The sequence below is a fragment of the Canis lupus genome, chromosome 1, assembly GCF_011100685.1.
Source record: "Canis lupus familiaris isolate Mischka breed German Shepherd chromosome 1, alternate assembly UU_Cfam_GSD_1.0, whole genome shotgun sequence".
Lineage (NCBI taxonomy): Eukaryota > Metazoa > Chordata > Mammalia > Carnivora > Canidae > Canis > Canis lupus.
The window spans coordinates 58,923,989-58,937,229 of NC_049222.1; the positions used below are offsets into that span (position 1 = coordinate 58,923,989).

The 13,241-nt window shown below is 43.4% G+C and overlaps 1 protein-coding gene across 1 annotated transcript in view; it reads left to right on the top strand.

The window, feature by feature from the left end:
* The window catches only part of SLC35F1 (solute carrier family 35 member F1), a 387,573-nt gene that overhangs the window by 355,309 nt on the left and 19,023 nt on the right, over positions 1-13,241 (top strand). The window contains exon 7 of the mRNA XM_038525493.1: positions 7,753-7,907. Within this exon, the coding sequence (XP_038381421.1) occupies positions 7,753-7,907 (155 nt within the window). The remainder of the gene's footprint in view (positions 1-7,752; positions 7,908-13,241) is intronic.

Genomic DNA, 13,241 nt, shown 5'->3' on the forward strand with positions numbered 1-13,241 from the left:
TCTCACATTCCACCTGTTTCGAAAATCACTTTTCTCTAAAAGAAATATTTATTTTATTTTTTAAATTTATTTTATTTTCTATTTTTTAAATAGAGCTTATATATATATAAGCTTATATATATATTATATATATATATATATATATTCACCTTTTACAGAATTAAATTCAAAACAATTCAACAGAAAGCTTTAATAGGTCTCTCCTAAAGTCATATTTACTTGTTCTCAAGGGTTTTCAAAATTTTTGAAAAGGCAAAAATACTACTTTCAAAAATGGACTGTTTTTTAAATCATAGCTGTGATTAACCTAAGAAATACCATTCATTGGTAAAAGCATTAGAATCATTGTAGGCTGCCTCTGTCTTTTTTTTATCCATTTGTTTTTATTGAAGTTCGATTTGCCAGCATAAAAATAAAATTAAAACAAGGATTTAAGGGATCCCTGGGTGACGCAGCGGTTTAGCGCCTGCCTTTGGCCCAGGGCGCGATCCTGGAGACCCGGGATCGAATCCCACATCGGGCTCCCGGTGCATGGAGCCTGCTTCTCCCTCTGCCTATGTCTCTGCCTCTCTCTCTCTCTCTCTCTCTGTATGACTATCATAAATAAATAAAAATTAAAAAAAAAAAAAAAGGATTTAAGGTCTGAGATATTGCTATAGTGATCTCACAGCAAGCCCCAGAAGGAAATGGCATTTAAAACCCTCTGCCTCGCTGTCCCTTCAGTGTCCAGACCAAGTTGCACGGGGGGCCAGCGGTGAGCGCAGTGCTCGGCTCCTAAGGGTGCTTGGAAAATGTGTGCACCCGGACTGCAAATGCGAGGTGAAGCCAGATGGCCCACACCAAAGCTGGCTGCCCCAGCCACCTCCTGCTTCTGTGAGTTTTGATGAGATTGACAGCTTTGGTCAAATTTTGCCTCCACCAGCAAGAACAACAATGATATAGCTTCGCTGCACCACTTTACCTACCCCCCAGGCCCAGAAGCATCCAAGGCCAGCTCACCACTGCTGACACAGTTCCCTCTGGTGGCCCCCCAGAGCTACAGGATTATGCAGGACTCCCCCTGGGGGTAATCGCAAGTGACTTCAAGGGCTGACCAGCTCTTGTGTCTGTCACAGAATCCTGCCATTTATTTCCTATTGAGTCTTGCTATCAAATGTTACAATTAGATGAAAAAATCACCAGAAGGGGGAGGGGGGTGCAGGGAGGAGTGGCGGGGGGGAGGAGGAAAGGAAACCAGCTTCAGGTTACAGATGTGTTTACCTTTGTGACTCAGAGCCAGGAAACCAAATGTGACCCGTGCTTGGTAACACTTCACACGCAGTGGTGTAAATTTGTTTTATGCTAATAGTCACAGCAATGATAAAAAAAATATTAATAATAATATGTCCTGTAATTATGTGGATGTCACAAGCATGTCCACCGAGGTTCTTTTATAATCCAGTGTTAGTTAAATGTGGCGTCAGTAGGTGGTTTTACTCTTAACTCGCCTGTTGCCATTAAAATGTCAATCCCCTGTAGTCCAAGGTGATGAAAGGCGGCATAAAAGGACTACATTATAGAGCCATCATTTTCATTCCTGGTTGGAAAAGAGGCTAAAATGGGCAAAAAAAGGGAACCAGATATTCATCCTTTTCTTTCCAAAGCATCAGTAGGGTTGTGTTTGAGGTTGTTTTTTGTTTTTTGTTTTTTTTAACACAAGGGCTACCTCTATCCCCATTACCTCATCCTGACCAACTACATGGTGTCGTCGTTTAGCTCAGTTCTGTGTACATAACATTGAGTGAATAAATGTTTACTAAATGAGTGAATGAGTGAATGACAAGCAAGGGAGATGGGGCCTGTTTTGCCCTCTGTCATCTTTCAAAGTAGAGATAACAGGGAAGGGATGGGGCAATGGCAGGAGGTCTAGGCTTGACATTGCTCTTTCTGGAGAACCAAGAGATGGCCTACTAGCTCCGGGGACTCGAGAGGCAAGGAGCTATCAGGCTGGGGGGTCAGCCTCCTCTCAAAGCATCCTTGCACTCCTTAGGAAATCACCCAAGAGTGCCGAGTTCTGATTGCAGGGTCTGCTGGAAAGCTCACAGCATCTTAGTTAGGAGACCAAAATCCAAGACTGTCTTCATCTCTCACCATCTGTCAAAGCATTTCTCTCTCCCTCCCCTGTCCCCACATCAGCAATCCCCCTCATACGGTCTCTTGGACAGCTCATATGGTTGACATTTTATCAAAGTAAGAAGATATTTTTTTCCTATGGAGCAAGGGCATAATAAATGTATTTTATATTTTCTGCACTTGGAAGGCATTTTCTTTTTTAAACAGACTCCGTTATTTCCTAGAACATTTGCAAGATCCAGAGAGTAATTCAAAGCAAGAAGACCACTGGTATTGCTGGGTGTTTTCTTTCTTTATTTTACCCTACCCAACGGAGAGCATGGGTCTGGTTATATAATCATTAAATTTGGGGAAAATGTACAACCTAAAGGCGCTCAAATGTCCTGGGGAGCAGGTGTGTTCAAATAACTCTCAGAAATCTAATAAATGGCTTCAACCTTCCCTTTATCCCATTTGCCATATTGTGTTAAAGGACATGTGAACAAATACAAACTGATATGAGAACCAAAACTGATGTGAGAACCAAACTGATGTGAGAACCAAACATCAAAGGAAAGAAAAAGTGTGCTGTGTGTCAGGGAGCACAGGTTCATGGTATGCAGGGGGTTTCTCCTCTGCTTTTGTGGGTGATGATCGTTTTGGTTTTGGTTTGGGTTTCCTCTTGGAGGCCAAAACAAGAGATCTGGCTTTTCCCTGAAGATGGAGTAATGGGACGATGGAGCAGGGAGGAACTTAAAGATAACTAAGAATGCACCCTTTTTACTGAGGCTGAATCAGAGGCCTGGGAGGTGAGGCCACGGGAGGAAGCACATGGTGGCCTGCAAGGGTGGGGGCAGCGGGTATGGACGTGCCCTCTCAGAGTGAGTCCCCCTTGGCAGACTTAGCCTGATGCATATGTGCTAAGAAACCTTCTTTAAGAATTAAAAATGTTGGGCAGCCCCGGTGGCTCAACGGTTTAGTGCCGCCTTCAGCCCAGGGTGTGATCCTGGAGACCCAGGATCAAGTCCCATGTCAGGCTCCCTGCACAAAGCCTGCTTCTCCCTCTGCCTGTGTCTCTGCCTCTATCTCTCTCTCTCTATGTCTCTCATGAATAAATAAATAAAATATTTTTTAAAAAAATTAAAAACGTTTTAAAAATCTGGTATATTCAAAGGAAAGTGAAAGACAAAACACTGGAGCCCAAAGGAATGAGATAAAACCTATTCAGCACACACGGACACATACTACACATACACGTGTGTATCGTGTCTATCATACCTGAAGGTACATCATATATCATGTGTTTATCATATATGTACTATATATAAGATGACACGCTCATTAGAATCATGTTGGATGCTCCATCAAAGCCCCATTTCTCTTCATAATAATTAAACAATATAGATATAGAATAATTAAACAGTAATTCTGAGCACACCTGAGATGTGCTCAGAATTTAAAGTCCAACAGCGTGTGTCCTGAGGGCAAGTTACCCTCTGTGCGCTGGTGTTTCCTGTTTATTCACAGATCTATCTGTTTCTTACCCTTCCTCTGCTCTGCATTGCACAGGCTGACTCATGCAACTACACGTCCCAGGCTGTCCTTTAAGTGGCTTCCTGCTAGATTTGGCCAACGGGAGACAGGAGGGGGTTGGAGGGTGGGAAGAAGAAAGAAACCAGGGTGTGTCCCCTGTTTCTCTCTGTTTTGGAGTCAGGTCTCTAGAAATGGCTGAGAGCCCTCTGTGATTGTACCTTTCTGGGCTTTCCTGCCTTCTGACTCCTGGTAACAAGGTCTCCTCCCTGGATCTCTGTGGCTCCGGGAGTGTGAGGACGTCACTGCTGTTGCTAATCTCCAAGGCGCCTCATCATCCCATTTTCCCCTGTCACCCACTCAAGCACCTTTTAAATTAAATTTACCCAAATTAAATTAAATTTGCCCCAAATTAAATTTCCTGTATTAAACCTGTGGTGTGGTTGGGGTTTCTTAACTGATATACTCATTAGCCTCTTTCCTTCTCTATATAAAGGGGGGTAATAATAGTAGTGGTGTTCTGCTGTTGTAGATATTAATTAATGTATGTAAAGTACATGGCATGTGACAAGCACACAATCAGTCTTAACCAATAGTATTCTTTCCAATTTCTTTTTTTTTTTTTAAGATTTTATTTATTTATTCATGAGAGACACAGAGAGAGAGAGAAGCAGAGACACAGGCCGAGGAAGAAGCAGGATCCCCACAAGGAGCCTGATGCAGGACTTAATCCCGGATCCTGGGATCACGCCCTGGGCCAAAGGCAGACGCTCAACCACTGAGCCACCCAGGGGTCCCTCTAATTTCTTTAACTTAAGTCTCTTTAGGGCATGAGGACACAAGCTACCAAATGCTTCTGTCTTTTGTGAGGGAGAAAACATTGCAAATAAGAAATGCCTATACACATGCCTTGTCTATCAATGAGATTGTGGCAGCCGTAGTATAGTTGTCAGTCAAAAAAAATTATTCAGTTAATTTGTTTGATCACACTGATTGTTTGAAAACCCTGCACGGACAGCACAATGGGTCTTCAGATGTGTTGTGAACAGCCATTGACAAGCTAATGTCCACCTACAGACGGCACATCAGCAAATTGCAGCCATTCTCATTCCCACTTCAATGGAATCATAAGTTCATCTGGCGGACCATGCGTTGCTGACCAAACAGGATGTTCACACACAAAAACATTGGTTGACCTAAAAAAGTGATGAACTCTGATGGTGTAGATCTTCCATTCCCGCCTCTCTAATTTCTGCAGTTTTTAGAGATAGGTTTAGAGTGTTTAAGCTTGAAGCACACCTGATGTAACCTGACGAATAGAGCAAAACTCCACTGTGTGTCTGTTTCCCTACTCTCCGTGGCTCACCAAGGGTACAGTTACCTCTTCTCGGAGCCTGCTAATTATATATCCAGCTCCCTCCTGGACAGATCTGGGGCATGAGCATCTAAAACTAACATGTTCAAAATGGAGCTTTTTTATTTCCCCTGAAAATCTGTCCTCTCTTCAATTCTCTCCATCTCGGTAAAGGGGCCATAATTCTAAATTAACCAGAAAGTCATGGGTTCTCACAAGAACCCATGGTATCCTTGAGGGCCCCTTTCTCCAGTCTGCTACCAGGGCTTGCTGCATCTCCACAGACCCAGCCACTGTCCTTCATCTCCCCTGCCATCCTGAGCAAAGCCGCCAGCATCTCTTGCCTGGACTAGGCCACTGCACCTCTCCTGGACTGCCATGCTTTCTCCTGCCAGCCCCACCTCCACACACACAGCAGCCAGAGCCATCTTTTAAAGATGTGCATCAGGTGTGAGCCACCTGCTACCAGCTCCTCAATGGCTTCCTGTTACCACCAGAATAAGATGTCCATTTCCTTCCTAGACTACAAGGCCCTGCAAAATCCATCTTCTGCCTAATTTTCCACCATCATCCCTTCCCACTGCCCCATTCTGTTCATTCTGCACAGATGTCTTGGCCCCTGGCAGCTCCTGGAACACCTCAGGCCCTGTCATCAGGGTTTTTCACTTGCAGATCTCCCTGCCTAAAATGTCCTTGCCCTGGCTCCTCCCTGGCCATCTCCTCTCAGTCCTCTTACACAAGGAAGCCTTAGCTAGTCACCCTTCCTGAAGCAAGCCCTCTACCATTCCCGAAAGGGAACCCTTTTTTCCTTTCTTTGCACTAAAGCAACTCTAAGTTTTTCCTCTATTCTGTTTTCCATTGCTTTGCTAGCCGAGGGTAGAGTAGTACCGAGTGACTACGTGGTTGAATAATTGAGTGAATATTAAACAACAGATCCCACATGTAAGACATGTGTGGCAAGATGATGGAAGGGTTTGAATCTGGAGCTTCCTGGCTCAATCATATTTAATCTAAATCAGTGATGCTATCAAAAAAAGTAAATAAAAAAGGCTCTGGTGCCTTGACTATGTTGTGACCTAGTTTGATTATTTTTAGTGGAATTTTAGTAGATTAGCATAAGGAGATAGCTTGTTCCTTAGTCTTTTAATCCCAGATTTTTTGATGGAATACTGAATTAATTTTATGTCTCTTCCTGTATTGATCCTAAATTATTTAGTATTGTACTTTTAGTAACTTGGTTAAAAGGAAAACGAATTATCAGTAGTATAAAACCCAATTACGAGAAAATTGACTGCTTTGAGGGAATTAAAACTTCTGATGGAGAGTCAAAAGCCATCTGATATCACTGTGACGGAATATCCATAAGAGGACTTGTATTTTACCGAATAAGGAAAGTAGTTCTGGTTTCCTCTTAGGGCATCTCCACCACACTAGAGGGGGCTGTTGTACTGAATTTGCTTACTTAATGTTCAAAATAATCTTTTTCTATAGATTTGACGAGGCTGTCCTTAAATTGAGAATCAGAAATGTATAGAATGATGATTTATGCCCTCATATACTTCTCATATGGGGCAACCAAATTTCCCTTCAGAGGGTCACTAGTCTTCATAGGCAAAGGGACTAGGTGTCCAGTACCTACCAAATCCTCCCAAATTCGCAAGAGTCAGACAAAGCAATCATCCCACAGCCTACACTGGACACTTTTAATCAAGGATTCCTTTGGAAAAGTTGGATACTTTTATTATATTAAAACGCCCAAAGATCCACTGAATTACATTACTTATGTTTGTTCTATGCTTTATTGTGTCGAGGTAGAGAATGAACATTATTTTTGTACATTTGTAGTCTATCACCACCTAGTAAAAAGGTGAACCAAGTTCTACATTTAGCCATAAACTCCTGCTGGGACCCAGCAAAATTGTGTATTTATGGAATTAGTATTAGCAATCGTAAATCTAGCTATAATGAGAGAGAATTTTAGAGGATGGGAGGCTGACCATATAACATTTGAAGGACTTGTTAAAAATCTTCTGTTTTACAAAACTTAGTTCTCTGATGGTCTATGAAGCATTTACCTAACAACTTCTAAGAGAACAGAGCCTACATGTGAGAACCCACAGTATGCTAGGGAAGGCGATGGGGACGTAGGACTCTGTTTGCTGGGGTATAGGACTAAACAGGATGCACAAATCTGGAAAAAACTCACAGGTCATCTTGCACTCAGAAAATGAAGTGGTCCGCCCAAGGTCACACAGCTAGGATTCCAGTTCTGACTGAGTCCACCCACATCTCTGTGCTGTGTAAGCGCTTCCATTTTGAGGACTACATCGTTATTCGTCACTGTGAGCAATACATGGAACCAAGTATTTTGTTCCTGCTTTGCAAACAAAAAAAAGATACAAGAAAAAAATCTTTTAAAGACATAGGGGGAAAAAAAGGAGAAAGACCTAGATAGTAAAAGTATTCCTTTGGAATAGAATTAAGAAGCCTTGACCCCATATTCTGACTCTAGCCACTAAGAGGCACTCCTTCCCAGAAGAAGCAAAGTATCAGCTCTGTGGTGTGAAGCAGAAAGTTCGTTTTCCACATGAAGATTTTTACTTTTTATTTTATGGCTTAACTGTATATGACCCAATAATAAAATCAGTTAGCAAAACGAGGAAAAACTCCCTGTGCGAGTGGTAAACGCTGTGCAGTGGCCCCCTTCTTCCACACACTGTGGGTACCCAGAGCCCCGGGCAAGGCCGTCATGTCACCTCTCTTTCCTGTCCCCCCAGGACTGCTCTACGTTGGCTTTAGTGCCTGCATGTTCGGTCTCTACAGCTTCATGCCAGTCGTCATAAAGAAAACCAGCGCCACTTCGGTCAACCTCTCCTTGCTCACAGCAGATTTGTACAGCCTGTTCTGCGGATTGTTTCTCTTCCACTACAAGGTAAGTGGAGTCAATGCTCCTTTGTGAAGATGACACCTGGTGAGAAATAACACATAGAGGTGGGAATGCCCTGCTATGGAGTGCAACTCGGTGTGCCCACCCCGGGGATCTGGGTATTCACACCTCTGCTAGGACAGAGGCAACATTTTGTCACAAGAGACTAATGACTACAGGCACTTGATAGTGAAAGATAAACTACCATGGAGAGAAGGGCTTTAGGATAGTAGGAGGCACTTTTTCTGATACTGTGCACCCCAGAAGCTACTCTTTTTTCCAGCTTAAAGCTAAGAAGATTTGCACAGTTCCCAAACTCTCACCACAAAATGGATTCTACCAAAGAGAAAAGATCCAGTTCCTGCAATTTCTGTTTTGCAGACATTTTCATAGCAAGCAGGAATGGAAAATGCTAACAGACTCGGAATAATGTTTCTTTACTGAAAGCTTAGGGCTTGGAGTAAATGAATGCAGAGATCTTGTGAAACATTTGCAGTTCAGCTATCAGCCCCAAGAAAAGAAGGAAGTATGCCCACCCACGGCACACAGGACTCATCGGTTATGGCACCCTGAAGTCAGATGCTATCCTGTAAACAATGTACTCACCTCCGACATTGAACAATCCATGAGGATTGAGATAGGAGAAGAGACCCATTTCCCATCCCTTCACTAGTCCTACAAGATAAGGGTCAGGGGAGACTATGAGCAGGGTGAGAAAGGATGAGTATGAAGTATCCAAACCAGAAAAGACCAAAATAGGAGCAGGAAAAGAAGAGACAGAAGGAAGCGATATTACTCTGACCATTTTTGCCAAGGGCTTCACCGGTGATATTACAGGTAACACCACTGGCCCATGGGTGGGGCCCACTGATGTGGCCTCTTGGTGGGCAGGCTTCAACCAGGTCAAACTGGTTTTGGAAATTCCCTGAGAAATGCTGAGCTAGAAAGAGTATGTGCTTGAGAGGACCAGAGGCAAAGCAGCTGAAGTGAATAATCAGAAATACTACTGGAGGGGCGCCTGGGTGGCTCAGTGGTTGAGGGTCTGCCTTTGGCTCAGGGCATGATCCCAGGGTCCAGGGATCGAGTCCCATATCGGGCTCCCTGCAAGGAGCCTGCTTCTCCCTCTGCCTGTGTCTCTGCCTCTGTGTGTGTGTGTCTCGTGAATGAATAAATTTAAAAATCTTAAAAAGAAAAAAAGAAATATAACTGGATAAGCCAAAGTCATAGCCAAGAAACAGACTGAGTAGGGCAGACGGGGTGGAAGAGAGGTCACAAACAAGGTTAGCACAGAGGCCCAGAAGCGCACCTGGAAGAGGAGAGGTGGAGAGACTGGCTGTGGCAATGACAGAGATAAAGTGCTGAGTCCCTGTTTTACGAGGAGCCCTGTGCCCAGTGCGGTGGCCAAAATGACAGCTGAAAGGACTGGACAGCCTTTCTACACTGTCTGTAATTTGTTTTGTCTAGATGGTACAATCTCGGTGTCCTGAGCACACCCTGGCCCTCACTAGGGCAAAAAGTAAAGTCACAGTCTGGTCCCCCCTGTCCCCCATTGCATGGTTGGGAAGACTGGCTCCCCTGAGAGCCCCCTGCAACACACCCAATTCTTTTCCAGAGCTCTGGGGACCACCTGGCCCTGGTCTTGGGTCGGAGCCAGTGGCTGTCATTTTTCTTCTCGACTCTGCAGCTAGGCATCCGCATCTAGCACCTTCCCAAGTGGGACTTGGATTCCCAGCAGTTATTCCTGTGGTGGTTTTTATAAGCTCCTGAACTAGACAGATCACTTTAATCCTCCTTCAGGAAAGATCCTTAGAACCTCTTGCTCTGACTCAGGACTGGAGCAAGTTTTCCGGGCAGCCCAGATCTAGTCTGGCCCTCCGTGTCCCCACCGCAGTATCCCTGCAAGTCTACCTTCACTGGGGGATTTGCAAACAGTGCAGATCCATGGGTCACCTCAGAGCCACAGAACCAGTATGGGGGGATGTGTCTGGGGGAGTCTACACTCTTGATAGGCTCCCTGGTGAAGCCCATGTTGTCTGACTTTGAGAACAAACAGCTGAGAGGGCTACCTGAAGGGTGCCCATCCCTGTATGAATGTCACTCCTTCCGCCTGCACTGACTTTTGGCTAGACTCTGGGGCTCTCCTCGTGACCGAGCATCAGAAATTAAGAAGCTGATGCCTCAGGTCAGAGGGTACTAACCCCCCAGCATCTGTGTGTTAGGATAAGGAAGTTTGCAGAAGAGGAAACCATGTAGTAACCCTTCATCAAGCCATCAGACGACAGGCTATTGTATCTGAAAATTGAATTCTTGCATTCATCAGTTTGGAGGTGTAATGGGTGTTTTTACCTCTTAAAACAATGTTTCCCTATATACACATATTTTGTTACTATCTAACAGGTAAATTTCTTTAATGCAACAATTGATTCAATACAATAAGTATTTTCTCTAGTTAAAATTGATTCCTTAATTTTTTTAATTAAATTTCCAAGGTAAGAATAGGTTCATATGTAGTTTTAAGAAATAATACAGAGAGATCCCATTTACCCTCTACTTAGCTTCCCCCATTGGTAACATCTTGCGAAACTATAGCATAGTCAGGATATCAACACTGAGGCCAACAGTATTCGAAGCAATTTCACCCCCACCAGGGAAGCTCCTGTTGTCTTTCACAGCCATGCCTATGCCTACCTACGCTCACCCACCTCCATAATGCTGCCAAACCTTGCTTCTATTCCCCATTTTTCTAAATTTGTCACTTCAAGAATGGTATATAAATGGAACTATAAATGGAACTGATGTGTAACCCTTTGGGTTGGACTTTTTTTCACTCAGCATAATTCTCTAGAGATTCATCTAGATTGTTTCATATATCGTTAGCCCATTCCTTTTCATTGCTGAGCACTAGTCCATGATATGGATGTCCCACGATTTATTTAACCATTCCTTCCATGAAGGACATCCGGGTTTTCTCTATTTGGGACTATTATAAATAAAGCTGCTCTGAACATCCATGTACAGGTTCGTGTATGAACAGTTGTCATTGCCCTGAAATAAACACCCAAGAGTCCAATGGCCAGACGTACAGTTGTTTAGTACACACTTTAGTACAGAGGATTGACCAATCACCCCTGAGCTCTCATTGAGTTTTTCTACAGTCTGCACTTATAGTTTATTCCTTCACTTAATCATGATGTCTTTACTCTAAATAATCTTCTGGTCTGGTTATAAATATCTGCAAGTTGAAAGGGGAGGGCTATTTGCTCACAGATGTTGCTTACCCAGGCAGAACTCAATGATTAAATGAACCTCTCCGGCCCAACATTGATTATTTGCTTTTTCTCGCTTTCCACCCTTGGAAAAAAATCCATTCCCTTCCCACCCATCAGTCCACTGTCTGCACCTTCTCTGCAAAAGATGCATTGTGTTGACTGGACAATAAAGCCCCGTGTCCCAGGGAGGCAAATGACTAGATTCTGCATTAGTCAGCCTGCATGGGATAGCGCTCTTACAAACTCTATTTTACAAGGCTTTTGAGAGATTGTTACATATTTCTGTTCTTATTACCTGATGATAGTACTAAATCCAGAACACTAAATCTATAGCAATCGATGGAAAGTATAGGAAGTGAGTTTTATTGGGCCTCAGAGATCCCCCAAAGCCTGAAACTCAGGAAGGGATTTACATGAGAGCTTTACAATTTGATGATGTGTTGGCTTTTCAAGGTTAGAGCTCAATCAGTTATAAACTCTATCCCCTTATATTAAATGCACAAACAGGACACTTTTGAAACAGAAAGGATTAGATTCCTATGGCTACTCTCACAAATTACCACCTAGTGACTTACACCACCACAGATTTATTATCGTGCAGCAATGGAGGTCAGAAGTCTCACTGGGCTAAAACTGCTAACAGAGCTATGTGGCTTCTGGAGGCTTTAGGGAAAGAATCTGTTTCCTCGCCCCTTCTAGCTTCTAGAGGCTGTCTGCAGTCCCTGGCTTGTGGCCCCTTCCTCTATCTGGAAAGCCAGCGGTATCACATCTTCAAATCTGACCCTGTGTGATCATATTGGGTACACCCAGATAATCCAGGATAATCTCCCCTGATTTAATCGCATCTGCAGTGTCCCTTTTACCACAGAAAGTAACATATTCACAGGTGCCGGGGATTAGGATGCAAACACCTTTGAGGGCCATTATTCCACCTACCACAAGAGGAGTGTTCATAATTACACCAAGATAAGTGAGGGTACATTGGCTCCAAGCCTGGCCAGCTGAGACATGAGGCTGAGCTCTCTAGAAGCTGCAACTGGCCAATAAAGACACATTCTCCATCTAGACAGGCACTGTGCTCTGTTGAATTTCCCAACTGATTTTTAAAGTCGTTGTGGTTACCTGCTCGTATGTGACTTTAACAAAGAGAACAACACTCAGTCATGCGTGGAGAAAAAGGTTTGGGGCAGGAGGGCTACTGGATGCCTCCTGGGTGAAGTATGAACTCAGCCTCCTGGTGTGGGAAGCAGAGCACGGCCTGCCAAGTCGAGGGAGATTTAAAGTGCGCCTTCTTTTTACTCTTTAAGTACTTTGGACCAGTTATTTATTCTTTTCCAGTTTCAAGGCGATGAGACGTGGCTTATGGAGTGTTTGGAGGGAGTAGATAATTTATAAATAGTGACCAGTAGTGATGCATTTCTCTGATTAAATGCATGCCTCTGGATTGGTCATCCCTAACTCATTCCATTTTTTTTTCAAGACTTTGTAACGAGGTGTACCTTTTAACAATTTTTTCGTTGAGTTTTACTCTTACTCCTTGTTTGAAAAGGCAAAACTGGATCTCATGCATACAAATGTACCAGTCATTGTCAGCTGAGTTCCTTGATTCTCTCATTGCTTACAATAGACTTTTCACGTGGTAGCCATAAATACCAAACATTTGGGGGCTGTTAAGATAAAATACCAATAAATTCTTTTGCAGTATGCCATCCTATGCTGAACATTCTTCAGGAAAATAGCAGCCGATGTTGAGTATGCAGAATATTCCCTTTTGCTTGACATTTAAAACAGAAAATGGCTTACTCCGCACATTTTGCTATTACTTTTTCAAGCCTTAATATGCCACAGAATAGCTACAATAAAGTTGGGAGTAGTTTCATAAGAAGCGATTATGTTTGTAGCTGTATCAAAACAAACATGAAATTGATAGAGAAGACATGAACATTATAAATTCTCTCCAAGTTCCCTTTAAATGCTCCACTTACGCCACTGGCTTATATGGTTCCCCACACCGACAGCCTGAAACCGCAGCTGATCCTGTTGGAAAAGTAACATTTTAGGAAAGGAAGGC